The 17038-nt window shown below is 32.6% G+C and overlaps 1 protein-coding gene across 1 annotated transcript; it reads left to right on the forward strand.

Moving 5' to 3' along the window:
* Positions 1 to 327: 327 nt before the first annotated feature.
* Positions 328 to 15751, forward strand: LOC111046398 (TIP41-like protein). Its single transcript, XM_039422803.1, has 4 exons — positions 328 to 404; positions 10606 to 10828; positions 14701 to 14859; positions 15650 to 15751. Exons 1-4 carry the CDS (start codon positions 328 to 330, stop codon positions 15749 to 15751), a joined length of 561 nt encoding a protein of 186 aa, XP_039278737.1.
* Positions 15752 to 17038: the final 1287 nt, after the last annotated feature.

Raw genomic sequence — 17038 nt, forward strand, 5'->3', positions numbered from 1 at the left:
GATGACTTATAGACCTAGTAATGGTGTGTGAAACTGAACCAGTGGATAAAAGTAAAAATATATTGTTTTTATTGATTATTCTCAAAGTCAAAATCATATAATAATTGATGATTAACTGATTCCACAAATCAATTATAAGATACGTAAGAACAACATAAAACTCCAGCTTTTATTTCTAAGCTGAAATTAAAATACATTGCGTCATCATATTAATTTCATTCTAGATTCAACCAAGAGCTTGCTCTACCACATCTTCCGGACATGGTATTTGCCAATAACGTCCTCTCATTGAATTATAAAAATTCTGGAAGAATAGAATTCAACGCAATGGATGCATTGAAAAAAGTTCATAACGGCAAAATGAACTTGAAAATCGCATGTTCTCAAGAATGGAAAGAAGCGAGGTAAGCGTTTTTGTCTAGTGTTGAGCAAAAAATTAAACCAGGCAATGTGGCGCATGGTGAATGATTTAAAATATACAAAAAATGTAAGTCCTCTGGGGATTATCTATTTATACATTGATATACAATATGAGGATAAAACAAAATAAAACTTGTAGCACCCTTTATTTATTAAAAAACTTGAAATAGTTGAACAACTAGTTTCGGTTCTAAAACCATCTTCAGGTTCTAAAATAAATAAATAAAATTCAATAACTGTTTACTAATTGATATAAAACTGACATATGTTTAAATTCATATGACTAATTATTTATGGTAAAAGTTATTAAATTTAAATTTATAGTGAAAGTTAGTTTATTTTTTTAGTGAAAGTAATAAATTAAATGTAAAAGAAGAATTTTATATCTATAAAACTGCAAAATTGAATAGGAATAATTTAATAAATATAATCCAATTTGACTTAAATAATCCTATTTTTGATAAAATTAAAAATGAATAAATAAAATTAAAATTTATATTTCAAAATTTTAATTTTATTTATTCATTTTAATTTTATCAAAAATAGGATTATTTAAGTCAAATTGGATTATATTTATTAAATTATTCCTATTCAATTTTGCAGTTTTATAGATATAAAATTCTTCTTTTACATTTAATTTATTACTTTCACTACCTACCAATGCTTAATATTTTCATATTAGAATTTATATTGATATAATTATGATTATTCTCAATTAAATGTTCAGCAAACGCTGATCTTTGAGTAGTATTTTTTGAATTTAAAGCCTGAATATGTTCATTGAACCTTTTTTGAAAACATCTACGTGTTTGACCAATGTAAAATTTTTCACATAAATAATTAGTCATATGAATTTAAACATATTTCAGTTTTATATCAATTAGTAAACAGTTATTGAATTTTATTTATTTATTTTAGAACCTGAAGATGGTTTTAGAACCGAAACTAGTTGTTCAACTATTTTAAGTTTTTTAATAAATAAAGGGTACTACAAGTTTTATTTTGTTTTATTAATTTAAAAGCAGCCCATTTCAATAAGTGTTTTATAATATGAGGATATATGATATGTTATGAGGATATCCATAGGTTATCTTGAGACTGGCTAAAAAACTTCTCACTGGTAATATTTTTCAAACTTTTTCGATTATTATTATTATTATTATTATTGTCATTTGTTACGTGAAGCCACAAATCTGAGCAGAGCTCGAATGGCATGTAATATGTCATGAACATTTTCCTATGCAAAGTGTATGCATCTGTATCAACTCAAAGTGTGAAGGCACCACAACATTCCTCCATTGTATAAGGTCACGCTTCCTCAAGTACATTAGTAATTGAAGACAAGAAAAGCCTATGACTACCACATAACCATATTCTTTCAGGTAGACAATTGAAGAGCTTGAGTCCCGAATAATATGGTCCTTTTTGCAAAAGTGTCAGTCTGTGAGCGGGGTACTGATATACAGCTGAACTCTGCTCTTGTGCTATAGCCATGGCAAACTACATTTCCTTCAAATCTCTCTGAATTTCTGAAGACAAAATTTACAGTCTCAAGGAAGTGCAAGGAAGTGCAGAGAAACCTGTATTTTCTAAAAATGGGCCTACATGAATTGGATGGCCGCAAGCCTTCCAAAACACGAACAGCTATCTTTTGCATCTTAAATATTGTATATAAGTTATTTTTACTATTTCCCCAAAAGAAGATGCTGTAGCGTATTAGGGCTAAAAAATATCCATGATACATTTTCTGAGCTGTCTTTATAGTGGATGCAGTCCTCACAGTTCTCAGCGCAAAAAGTGCATGATAGAGCTGTTTTATACGTTTTTCCAAGTGTTTATCCAATTTCATAGTTTTTTTTTGCAATTCCACTCCAAGAAAACTAGTCACTTCAACAGACAAGCACTCCCTCCCATTTGAAGCATTCAGGTTTAAAGGTTCAGCATGATGTCCCGTCACGGCAAACCTGATATAGTTGGATTTAGTCATATTCAACTTCAATGCATTATGACAAAACCAATTGTTGAGTTGATGCATAGCCGTTTCAGCCCTAATCATAACATCGCTTTCATTCTTACCAGTAACCAGAACCGTTGTATCGGCATATAAAATGAGCTTGCCATCTATATTATTTGGCAGGTCGTTTATAAATAAATTGAAAAGAGTCGGTCCAAGCACGGAGCCCCGTGGCACACCTTGCTTTACTCTTTTCCATGCTGAAAATACCAGTGAATTCCCATTACTCAATTTAACTGACTGATATATATTTTCCAAATAGGACACGAAAAATTTCCCTGTACTACCAACAAATCCATAGAATCCAAGCTTATTCAACAACAGCTCATGGTCTACCATGATTTGTTTACTATCAAGCTATAAAATGAGAAAGTTTTCGATCATTTTTTAGATTAGAGCGCATAAAGTTAAAATTTTTAGGACAGATCATTTCAAATTCGGTAAGAATTTCCAAAGATACTTTATGGTATTGTTCATTCAATAATACAAAAATTTGTTAAAAATATCAATTTTTGAGAAAATGGCCAAATTTACTAAAAATTACCAAAAATAACTTCTAGTTGAGTGATAAGTATAATATAATTAGAATTTGAGTTTTTTTTTTGAGGGTGATTAGCTCATAAAAATAAGCTCTATTAGCCGGATGCTTGGGTAATGGGAATAATAATGAGATGAGTGGACGTACAGCTGTTGGGTTCTGAACCACCGAAAAGCGGTTCTGAACCTCCTAAATACCGGACCTGAGCATAAAAACAAGATGGCCGCCATGTTTGGTGGATTAACTTACTGCCATCAGCTAGGTTCCAGCTCTCTCTCTTATAACTTATTACTGTTTAAAATCATTTTTAAGAATTCAAATAAGGATTAGTTTAATTAATTTAATTAAAGGTTTATTAAAGAAGTAATCATTTGATAGGGTAACTGGACTTTATTTATTCTCATGCACATAGTATTCAAGTGCAATTCACATGCACATAGCTTATAATTATCGTTATTTTATTCTAGCCTAAGAATTCAATGTTCTCAATTTTCGCGACTTTGCTTGCTGGGGCAACTGATTATTATTCTTCATGTTGCAGTAGTTGTTCAGAAATATATTGCCCAATACCTTTACACACGATTTAATTGTATTGTAAGAAGGTTGATTTGGAAAAATTGTAGGGAAGGCACCATCACATAGTTTTACTTTTTTTCTTGGAACAGTCACATAAGAACCATCTTCACACAAAAACTTGTCTTCTTTAATAATGTCTGATGCTCTAAAATGATTGATACACACAGCCAAATTGTTGATGAGTTTAGAATCTTTCTACACCTTGTCCATTTTTTCCTCAGCTCTTTGTCTTTGGTAAAAGTAAATATTGTCACTAAGGGGCTTTTTCTATAATATAGTTCGATTTACACCCAGGGACACAACAATTTCTAGGCATGTTCAATTAAAACTGTTCATAGGCCTACTCATTGTAGCATGTTGTTAACTTGTTATAAAGCTAAATGTTGAGTTACGGATGATAAACAAAAATTAATCTAGGCTGCGGTTAAATATTATAAAATTATTGTTGATTAAAACACTTTGAACACTGAATACACTTCGAAAACTCTACACTCACTATACATTTTGAATTCTTAAAACTTAATTATTCACAATTTAAATTTATCAAACATTTACTAAACACTTTGAATACTAAAAAAATCCAATTTGAATCTCTATTGCATATTAAATAATTACTAGTAGTTCTGTGAACAGTAGATCTCACGCATTATTCTCATTCACAAGTACCTGATTGAAACTATAGACCTTATGGAAATACAGCCATAGACTGGCTTCTCCACACATCTGTGTAATCACTTGTCAGCTGATTTATGATGAATAATTCTATAGTTTGATTATTACTCTTATATTGGCGTATGAAGGAGGCTCCTTTTTCCTTTTATATTATCCTTGAAATGCAAAATTTCCAAAAACCTTGTATGTACGTCAACGCGCAATTAAAAAAGGTACCTGTCAAATTTCATGAAAATCTATTACCGCGTTTCGCCGTAAATGCGCAACATATAAACATTTAAACATTCAAACATTTAAACATTAAGAGAAATGCCAAACCGTCGACTTGAATCTTAGACCTTACTTCGCTCGGTCAATAAAATGATAATTGATCAATATTATAAAACTCGTAAATATTATAAAGCCCGTGACATTTGTAAACAAACTTCACTTAACTACAACTAAAAACTAAAATCTGATGGCAACATACCAGTGTCAGCTGAGTTGAAACCCCACCAAATATCGGCGCCATTCTACCTAAATTTTCACACAGGCGCAGGTCCTGTGTATTTAGGAGGTCATGGGCTTTTTCATCTGTCGGGATTTGTGAATAAAGAAAATTACCGTTATTGGGCAGTCAATAATCCACAGAAATAAAGGAAGTCATCCAATGAGAAATCGAAGCAATTCTACAAGTGATGATTGAGCGAACAATGGCAAAATTTAGAATTAGGTTAAGTGAGTGTGTGAAAAGTAACGGAAATCGTTTGGATGATATAATCTTCAAATAAAAAAACGTTTTGAATAATCTATGTAATTCACTGTAAATTGCAAAATTTGATCTTTAATTTGATTTATTACGTGTTTTAATTATAAGAAAGACACTTTAATTATTATCCCTCAAAAATCGTCAGGTTTTCATGCCGGAACCGGTATTTATAGTAGAATTACTTTTCATGTGATAACCTGGCGATGGGAACGCGGAATTGGCTAACTGGAATTTGGCTAACTGTGGTTGTGGAAGTGACTGGCTAGGAACTCACTGATTCTGTCGCCGACAGAATTGGCTAACTCTAGAACCCGCTGATTCTGGCCAGAAAATTGTGGAGAATTGGAATTGGCTAACTTTGGAAGTCGCTAACTCGGAACTCACTGATTATGACGTCATCGTTTTCACCTTTCTCCTTTCCTCATTGTCTCCTCATCATTCACATTGCGGTACTAGTCCAGGCAATGAATGCTCAAAAAAGTTTATAGAAGGAAAAGTTAGGAAGACAATTTTTGACCCTGCGGATCTCTTTAGGGTAGTAAGGAGGTGAACATATCAAAAGTCCCCATCTCTACCCACTGAGCTGAGGGGGTGGTGGTGGTGGTGGTTCAAAAGTACCATTTTTTGGTTTCTTGCAAATAACTCAAAAACTATACATTTTACGGACATGACTGTTCAATAAAACATTGAAGCTTACATAATTTCCTACAATATTCACAACTTTTTCTATATCTTTGAATAAAAAAAATTAAAAAATTTGATGAAAACCTGTTATTCCAACAATTCCACACTTTCAAGACCGGATTTCTCGAAAACTGTTGGAAATATCACAAAACTCCACTCAACAGGAATTGTAGAGAATTTATCAAACTTAATTTAGAGCAGTTATCTTGGTTGAACGCATGGTTGCAAAGATATAAGCATGGAAGCAAAAAGTTAAAGAATGCAACATTTAAATCACCCTCATCACTTCAAAAAATGGGGTAGGGATGGGGACTTCTGATATGTTCTCCTAACTAGTATCAACTACGCTGCAAAGTCAAAAATTGTGTTCCAAACATTCCCTCCAAATTTCCCTGTCAATTAATTGATCTATTGTTGTTGAACTGAAGTTTTTACACTCAACACTATAATGGCTGCAACAATCGAGGGGAGATGCGTAAAATAATGAAAAAATACATGAAATTGAAGAGAATAAGGTGCTCTATAGGCTCATGATTAGCACAGAATTTTTCATTCAATCGTGGAAAAGTTATAAGGCCAAAAAGATGAAAAAATCTGAGCTGGAAGGGTTTCCTTAAAAATGTGACTCCTTCAAGAGCTCATAAAAATATCTGGAAAACTAAGAGATATATGGAAAAATTTTAAGGACGAAACTTGTAGGCTAATTCGTAAGCTTTAATTTTGTATTTGACAAAAATTTCCGAAAGACGAATTTGTTCAAGAAATATGCAAAAAACCAAAATATGGAACTCTTAACCCCCCCCCCCCCTTAACACAGGGGGTAGGAGTGAGGACTTTAGTGTAATGTTTACCTACTTACTATCCTTAAAAGTGTTGTGGGATCAAAAATTGTGTTCCAAACGTTTCCTTCTATAATCTTTCGTTGACTGGACTAGTATTGAATTACACAAATGTGTTATAGTTTGCATCGTCTTGTTTTTTATGATGTAACGCGTTTTTTTTGTGGGGAGGAGTAGGCAGGGAATCGACATTCACTAGATTAATTTGTATTTTTGAATGCTGAAAATTCTGTTATATACAGATCATTTTCAAACAAATTTCCCCTTATGATTGCATAGGCTACATTCACTTTCCAGGTGTTGGATTGCATAAATGCATAGTGGAAAGTTCTATTCTTGTAGCAATTAATTTTCGGAAAATGATCCCATACTAAAAATTCTACTGTGAACGGATATGGGCATACTAGATACTCTTATGAGAGACTACATTGAGTCCATAATCCATCTTGACTGAGACTCTGAGTCAGTAATGTTATAAGACAATATTATATTTATTTGTTTTAGAATGTTTATTTTTTATTTTATAACAAAGTTATGTAATTTTTTGTAACTTTTGTGATATAAAATTGTTTTATAACAGTTAAATAGTCTAAACGAGGCTTAATCAAAACACTGATTCTTCAAAATTGATAGTATTTTTTTCTTTTTTTTGCCTCCTTTCGATCCTGATTCCTGAGGTATGGAAGTATCGCAGCATTTCAAACTATTGGGTGATTGAAAATGTTATATTCATTATTTAAGTTCATCCAATTTAAATACTTGGTTTAACAATCAAATAATCAAGTTTAACAACTCTTAACGGGAGAAAATAATGGTTTTCGGCATAATATTATGTGTATTATTTCAATAACCATCAAAGTTACTAACCTCTAACTAGTTTTATTGGATTTATCAGCAAATTTTACATAAGATCCAATCATTTATATACCGAAATAGAGTTAGCCAATTCTAGCGACCCCTGGCGATTTTGTCTTTCATTTAGTGGAGTGGGATTTTCAAGTAGATTGGATCTTTAATCCATTCAATGGAAGTTGCTGGCGCTTGAAGCTCATGCTTAATTTTTACGAGCAATATCCACTTATCAACGCAACCACGGAGTAAACTGCTTCCATTATACCGTAACTAAAGAACGCTTCGAATAATCGACCTCAAATTGCGAATACATAATCATTCATTTCGTTGGCCAACAAAATTATTTGTTAAAGCTGTACACCACGCTTTTGGAAAATTTTCAATGGTGGCATTTTTTAAATAATTCAGAACATTCAATTTGGATACTAACATCAAGTTACCAAATTTTTTAGTAGAACTTGTTTTTATTTTTTTTTTGAGATATGTGCATTCAAAGTTAATATCTTGAGTGAGATCCATCTCTGATTCGTTAGCAAATAAATTCTTGAGGATACATCCTCCAAGATATATTGTCCATCTCATGATATATTTGATTTCTCAGAATATCAACTCTAGCGAACTTCATTCTAGTTTTAGAAAATACCTCAAAATAACTTGAAGTGGGGTGGGTATGTTTCATTATGTAATAAATTTGCCGAGAATTGTTTTCTGATAAATCAAATACATCATCTTCACTTCAGGGATTAGGTTTATTAATCGACATGTTCCGGTACCCATCTCTTTCTTGGCCTTCCTAGATCTCTTTTTCCAGTAGGTCCATAGTTTTGGACTTCAAGGGGCATTCTATCCAAATGACTGCACCAGTTGAGTCTATTTTGTATAATTCTTTCATGCAGAGGAGCAACCGATAAAACCTGTCTTATATCAGTATTCCTTATTCTATCCACTCTAGTGCAGCCAAATATACTCCTTAAAAACCTCATTTCTGCAGCTTGACTGTCCATTCTACGTGTGTGAATCCAATTCTCACTTCCATATAGGAGAGTTGGAACTGCAATTATAGTATTATAAAACTTTATTCTCGTTTCTTGTCTTGTTTTATTTTTGAGGTTTCTATGTATATTAATTGACCACATATTTTCTGAAACTTTAAAATTTTATTGTACACATCAATCTGTATCATATGCTACATCATTACCAAGATAGTTGAAATTTTTCACTTGTTCTATTACTTTTCCGTTCAATTCTATTTTGGTTCTGATTGGATATTTTCCTTTGAAAGCTATTGATTTGGTTTTTATAACTGATACTCTCAAATTGTAATTTTCAGCAACTGTCGAACATGAAACCTAATTTTTGTAAGGAATCTTCATTTCTCTGAATTATCACTAAGTGATCCGCATAAATAATTGAATTCACAAAAATATGGGTTGAGAGCTGTATACCTGAGTCCACAAAAGTGTTCCATGTGCATAACATGTCGTCAACATAAATATTAAGTGAAGACGACGATTTTAATAAATAAATAAATTAACTACGAATTCAATCTCTACAGAGCCTTTACGTGGATAGTACAATTCGTCTGCAAGTAAAGGGGGGTTTGACTGATGCCATTGGCATAAACAAAGGGGTTATACAAAGTTCTTGTAAATCGCCGACTTTATTTAATATCAAATACATCATCAGATAATTATATCTTACGAGAATTTATCATCAAAAATGTTTTCAATTTATTTGCTATAGTGAGGTCCAAGTTATAATGGCAGTGGAGAAAGATAGAACAGCGTTGCCGATACTCTGCCTTCTCTTTGCCTTCTATAGAGGATAGCTGATGGTGGTATATCTGATTAAATATTATCTGTTCATTCTTGTTTGAATGATTAATTATATTTTAATCTTCAAGAAAAATATTTTTCAATTATTGAATAATAAACTTTTATAATTGAGATTAAATATTTTGTTCATTATTATATTACTACATTGTTGAAAAACGATATGGCAACGTTAAGGAGCTAGAAAAGGATAGCGCTATCTGCTTTGTAGAATGATAGACAATGATAACAAAATACTGCCATTATAATGTGGACCTCACTATAGCAATTCGGAAATGGATCTTAGAGATATCAACTTTAGAGGTCTCATATCGCAAAAAGTAAACATGATAAAAGTTTTTCCCTTTGAAATTTGTTCCATTTTGGAAAGTTGATAGTATCCAGATCGAAATAATTGAAAAAATGTCACAAGTAAAAAGTTCCCAAAAGCGAGGTGCACATCTTTCAAAGAGCCCTGTTTCAAAGCTCGACCAACAATCAGTTTTCACTCATCTATTTCACTTTCCATGACGAACTGCTACTTAATAATTCCTTTATGAACACTTTTAGACGACACTGAATTAGACTGAAGTGTCATCAAAAATAGTTGTTGACAACTATTTGTCAAAAAAGAACTTTTATAGTTCAAAAAAGAACTATTCAGTCAGTTTTTCCAAATTAAGAGGACTCCTGTCAAAAGAACTGATTTCATAAAATAGGCCTACGCACTGACGGTCGATCGAGCTCTGTAACCTCCCATAGTAGGCCCTATAGTCCAAACATGCATAATGCGCATGACCTTTACAGTTTTCTTGACTTCTAATAACCATGCTTGAATTCTCATGAGCGCATCCACATTTGCGGTCATTTACCGGTACAGAGTACTGGTACTGACAAAGACACTAGTGTCCAAATGAATCACATACCATGATCATAATAGTTCATTCAACTAGTATCAGTAGAATTGGAAAAAACTGTATAATGATGAAAGGCTAATTTCAAAAGTATTGCCACTAAAATTCAAAAAGTTCATGCTTGAACATATTCAACTGCATACTAATACTTTATATTCTCTTATACCACGGAGTAAAAAAACCATTTTCTTCCCCTATTTTGTGCTTATACTGAATTAATATTAAACTTGAATGTATTTCTTGATAGTTTCTATTTCATGTCAAATTTTTATTTGTTTCAAAAATCAGAACAATAATCTTATTCATACAATCTTACTATTGATTATGAACTCATAAATCTTGCCTCTAACTATGTTGTCTAGTTCAAGATAATTATTTGACCAACTTTACAAATTTGATAAATAGTTAGGTATTTTCTAATACACAGCAGTATTCTACAGATGAAAACAAATTAATCTTCATACTAGGTAAACTCAATTTTCTGTTTTTGAAATACTACAAATAAAACTGTCTCTCAAACGATAATTTTTGTTACAGACTTTCAACGGGTTTAACAGACAAAGAAATACTTCCATTCGATTGGACATTCACTACTGATTATCAAGGCACTTTGGTCGGTGACTGGTTGATTGAAGACTGCAAAGAAGAGATTGATTACGAACGTCTCAAACAAAAAGACAAAATACTGTTTTTCAATGAACTCACATTATTCGAAGACGAACTTCATGATAACGGGATTGCTCAGCTGTCTGTGAAAGTTGTAAGTGGAAAATTTAAGGAACATGGGGTTGTAATTTAATTTCATCATTCTTCCACGATTTAGAGAACTCAGAATCAGGGACGCCATTCGAGAGGAGGGCTGGGGAAACCCGTGACCCCTCAAAAGTCAGAATGGAATTTCCCTACCTACACCTAGTCAGTTGAAAAAATGTATAAACTATTTTGAAAAGGTCATACGTGCGATATCTGAAATGTGCAAGTATTTCAACTTTTTGTTATTTTTATTTATAATCTAAAAATATCCAAAAATTTCAATTAATATAAGCATAATATCAGGGCCGTTTGCACAGTGTAAGTTTAAGCTAAAGCTTGAACCAAATCTGGATTTTTTTGGTTTAAACTAAAATTCCGATTGCGCAGTATCAGTTTAAACTCTGTATTGAGTTTAAACTCTGGGAAAGTTTAAACCTCCAAAGCAGGAGGTTTAAACCAAATAATTTGGATTAAGTTTACATCTGTAAAGATTTGATGGGGAAAAAGCTGATAGTAAATTATTTTTCGACGGTTGTTTTTAATGCTTCTGTAGACGATAATTATTAATTTAGGTTATAGTGAATTATTATTTGAATGTTATTATTATAATTATTTGTTGTTATTATTATTATTTGAATGTTAATATTATTTGAATTTGAGGAATTGATAGAAGTTTCTAATGCGATCGATAAAGATGACTGCAAAGAAATCTTAAAACTGAGAAAAATTGGGCAAAAACAAATGATTTAAATTTCTGGGATAATAGAAAAATTTCTTAACGGTTTTGCTTGAGTAAAGCAACTGCCAATTTAGTATTTTGATTGAATAAACCACTTGATAGAAATTAAGACGATTTTTAAATAAATAAATAAATAATTTTATTCATGGAGGCAACAGGTAAAGACCCATTTTGCCTCCTTCACACATTACAATCATACACTTAACAGTTACACTTTTTAACAGTGGTCTTCGATTAGAAAACATGTTTTTAATGACACATAACTGAGATATATTGCTTTCGAGAAATTTCTAATAAACGAGGAAGACCGTAGTAGATTCAAGCCTAATAAAATAACTTTTTCCTCCACCTACTATCAAAAGTCTCATTTTACACCCTGGAATCGAATACTAAAGTACTACTTTTCCTCCCATGGGACTAAAAATAATTCCCAGCGGGAAAAGTGATCACTTTTACTCCCAAGGGAGTAAAAATAAACCCATAAGATTAACATGGGAAGAAGTCCGACAACGCCGCGATTGAAGAATGAGGAATGTGGCAACACTGTCGTGGTCGGTAGAGGAAAAGTAAAAGAGCTCTATTTCGATCTTTGGAATATTTTAGCTCTAGGAAATAAGTAGCTCTATTTCGATTGTTAGGTTATGTTCAACCGTTGGTGGATATGAAAAAGTACACACCTCTAATGACGTTAGAGGTGTGTACTTTTTCATATCCACCAACGGTTGAACATAACCTAACAATCGAAATAGAGCTGAAATAGTGTGAAAGCGTGAAGATGTAGTAAAATTATTCATTGTTATAGGTATTGGTGTAGGTGGAGGAAAAATGTTGTGTGCATCACGGGACTAAAGTACTTATTCTCCCTCAGGGAAATTGTCGCCCTCGGCTACGCCATCGGGCGACAACAGTTTCCCTCAGGGAGAAAAAGTTGCACTTTAGTCCCTAGATGCACAAATAACTATTTCCTCCACCTACTGTCTAAAGTACTTACTTTACTCCCTGAAACCTAATACTAAAGTGTCACTTTTTCGCTCTCGGTAGTAAAAAACAGAAAAACTCCCTAGGGAGTAAAAGTGACTCCATTTAAATAACATGGGGAGCATCTCTATTTTGAAACTTGCATTGTAATAGGTTAGAAGGTCTAAGCTCAGATGAAGAAGCATAATAGAGGTGTCTGTCATTGAGTCAACTGAATTCAATACCACAACCAGAAATTTGATCAACTCATGAAATATATGTTTGTATGATAATTATTATATTCTTAATATTAGTAGACGATAAAAATTTATACAATTTTAAAAATATTTTATTCTATTCAAAATACCAGCCAACAAATATTTTTGATCTGCAATTCAAATCTGAACCGCGTGATCTGGAGTCAGCCATTTTTGGTAGCTGCTCAGCTGATATAATTGTTACAACTTTTGCCGATAGATAGCACAATCGGCAGTGCCAATCAGACGACCGGTTTTTAGGTTTTAGATTTAGGTTATGTTGTTAGGAATCATTGTCACCAATACGTAAGTTATTAGAATGATTTTATTTGCAGTTTCTATAAAAAAAATGTAGATGGAGGAAAAATGTAGTGTACATCACAAGCGAAAAATACTTTTTCTCCCTCAGGAAAATTGCTGCCCTCGGCTTCGCCTCGGGCTTCAAACTTTTTCCCACAGGGAGAAAAAGTCGTACTTTTCACTCTAGATATACAAATAACTATTTTATCTTACATTCTAAAATATATTTTCTGGTGCCAACTAAACATAAGTTTTAAAAGAATTTCTTGATCGCTTTTCACTTTTATAACCGTACAGCTTACAGCTCTGTGGATTTTGAACAAGAACAAGAAAATACTAAAATAGTAGCTACCGGTACATAACCTCAATTTACTGATGGTTTGTAAACAAATCAAAACAAATTTCCAGTAAAAATCAGCCTTCCTGATATTATAAACGATGACAATCTATTACCAACTTAACGCTAAACTAGTTTAACTTAAAATGGATTAGTAAATGCACTGAGAAAACCAATTCAAGTTTAAACTTTCAGATTAACTTAAACTTGATTAACTTAATCGAGTTTAGCAATCTATACTGTGCAAACGGCCCTAAAAGCAAAACCTAACCTTCCTAACCTTTCATTTAACCTTTAAAACCTAATTGAACAGAACCTTTTAGTTTATGTTTATACGCTAGACAAATTGGAATCTCGCAGATCTGAGGCACTCCCTTTGAGAACCCATAGGAGGTATTAGGATGTTACAAACAAGTTGCTATAATGATTCGCATTAATTGAAATAGTAAATAATAATTTTATTAATATGAAATAGGATAGATAACATGGTTGGTTGTAATAATTGGTATTATTTTTCAAGCTAATTTATGCTTTCAAAAATAAGAAGGCAGCTGAAGCAGCAGAACTGGTTTCATTGCTGAAACCAGGACTTCCTATATACCGGACCTGCGCCTACGAAAAAAATTCCCGCCGTAAGTGGTGGCTGGCAATGCTAGTTTAAATGGGAACTGGACGAACTGAGATTTCGATAAACTGAGACGCTCTCTAACAGCTGGTTAGTGATTTTTTCTTAGTAGGAATTCCTATAAGAGCACCACATACGGCGGCCATTTTTTTCTAGGCTCAGGTCCGGTAGTATGTAGGAGGACCTGATGAAACACTTGCAAATGATACCAATTATTTCAGGTGCTCCTAAAAATCTAACATAGTAAGGTCTAGTTAGTCTTAGATTTTTAAGGACAAAATTACCCTCAGAATGATTTGGAGTGAACATTCAATAAAATGATATAGTATAGATAAAATAAGGAAGATATAGTTTAATGCATAATAGAATTCTTCAAACTTGAGGTTTTTTAAAAAAATATGGCTAGTATTTTAAACTGTAATTCATATAATTGAAGATAGAGTTGAATTCTTGCTTATTTCCTGTGAAATTCCATTGATTAAACCCCAGGGGTTTTCAGAAAAAAGAACAATTGATAGTTTAAAAAATAGCACAGAAAGTTTTATTTGCAGTCCAGCTAGTGTATATATTCTAAGTGAATAAAGAATAAAAAAAAACTAATGAATCAGTTGTTCATACTGTATTCCAAATGTATCAATTTATATTGTTTTTGGTTTTTTTACAGAGAGTTATGGAATGGGGATTTTTCGTACTGTTGAGATTCTTCCTTCGGATCGATAATGTTCTTATTAGAGCGTTCGATACTAGGATATTCCACGAGTTTGATAAAGATTTTGTGATCAGAGAAATCAATGCCAGAGAAGCAAAAGTTTGCGATTTGAAGGTGAGTGTTTAAATTGATCAGCAATATAACTTGAAATCTCTGGTATCTGCCAGATTAACCGGACAACAAGATCTGCCGAAGCTGATAGGTACTTCTGATAGAACAAAATTTCTGATGCATTGAAAAAAGATTATTCTTGCAGGTGCAAGGTCGTGCATAATAAATGAATACGTTTAGAACCCTTTTATTGAGATACAGTAATTTTTAATTAATTTGATTCAAGGTTTGAAAAAAGTAATTAGTTGGAACTAATTGAAAATTATAGGAATTATTTACTCTATACAGCTATCATGGATGAGTTTTCATTTTTAGAGTTTGAAGTACGTATCCACTGGTTATCTCTTACAATATTAGAGTAAAAGTGGCAAACTGAATTGGTCTAATTTGAATGCGATTTTATTATTGGAATGACTCATTTTTTCACATCTGTACTATAATAAAGGAAAGAACTGGCTTATACACGTACGGGAAAGGAAAATTATGTTTGACGCATCATCACGTCGACTGATCAACTTAGAATTTTTCATATAGATTCTCAACTGAGGATCTTTATAGACCTATTTTCAATTTTTCAAGATTACATTACGTTAAGTTTTCAGTGTGTCGAGTAAAAAATTGGACCCTTGCGGAGCACGGGTTACCTGCTAGTAATTTATAAAACAGAGCAAGTCCAATTGGTTGGTACTTATCCCGTTTCAGTGATTGCAAGTTCAGTCAGGAAATGAGGCAACTCTTTTGTTAACTTGGTGTTGTCTTGTCGTTCAAATGTGTTTGGTTTGCTTTTTTTTAGGATCCTTCAGTTTCTATTAAACCACAAGCCGAAGTTGTACCTCTCATACCACTAATAGAATCTAAAATTGAAAAACTACGAGTAAAACCAACGCCGGACTGATGATTCTACTATGTGTAGAAAAACCGCGATCATTCTAAAGAATGTATCATTGTAAAGTGGCACATCGCTTATCGTCATTCATATGTTTAGCAATATTTCTTATAATATAAGCAGCTATTAACTGTGATTTGTGGAACCTGTTTTTTAAAATAAAAATGTCTTTTTCACTTGATATTGTATTCGGAAATGTTTCAATTAAATTTATTTGCTATCCAAATCACATCAATGAAATTTGAATAAACAAAATGGGGAATCTAACTTTGCAGAACATTTGATAACAAACAATCACAAGTTCACAGTTGAGGAGAATGTTGAGTTTCAACATGTTAATAACAAAAGTAATGAAGGACAATATTCCCAGTATAGTTTAAATGACCAGATTCATTTCAACCAATACAACACTACCAATCTAGCTCTATAAAACCTTGTTGACATACATTAGTCAATAGTTTTTATAATCACATATTTGTTTAATATCATTTACTTGGTGTTTTTATTTTGTACTGCAAGTAAATTCTGTTTTCATGGCGAGTCTGCTGCTTAAACTGCCATTTTTTGCCGTTTATATTATATGCACCGTCAAGTGGGAGGAGAGTGTCTAGCTAGGCCAGTGGCAGGCATTCATGTACTCGCCCACTAGTATAAATCTGCTACTCTTGTATTCAGTTTTAGTTTATCAGAGATTGACAATGGTGTAACAACCGAGACCGGTCTTTCTACTTTTAATAAAATTGTGGTTTTTGACAATTTCTTAGTCTTTTTATTTAATCATTGAAAAGTGATACTATACTACTTTTAACCTGTTCTGCTGATATTGATTTCATTAGGATTTTAGTGTATGGAACAAAGAAGTGAACAAAAGACTTTACAAGTCTCTTCTTGTAAAGATTGAAATTTCTACTGACCTGTTCTACTATGTTTCCTCCAATATCTCGCACTAGGTCGTAGAAATCATTGCTGCAGTATTCCTTGTCTACAGGCAACCAGAAGCTCAAGTCATTTGTGAGCTGCGGATAGACACTTATCGGCTGAAATTTGCAACCAAACGAATTAGAGAAACTAACAATTTACTTGCTAATTAAGGGTCCGGCCACACAGAGAAGTGGATCTGCGATCCTATAGGTATCTTCATCTATATCCTCCTGATGTATTCTGATAGAAGATCGCTCTCTGTGCAGCAGGGCCTTTAGTCTATTTGAAATTGATTTAATGGTGGTGATAATACTCTATGCTTAATATCTGATTTAGCTTTGTATTGGATAAGAAATGCTTCAGTAATCTTTTTTT

This window comes from Nilaparvata lugens, chromosome 3 (genome assembly GCF_014356525.2).
Source record: "Nilaparvata lugens isolate BPH chromosome 3, ASM1435652v1, whole genome shotgun sequence".
Lineage (NCBI taxonomy): Eukaryota > Metazoa > Arthropoda > Insecta > Hemiptera > Delphacidae > Nilaparvata > Nilaparvata lugens.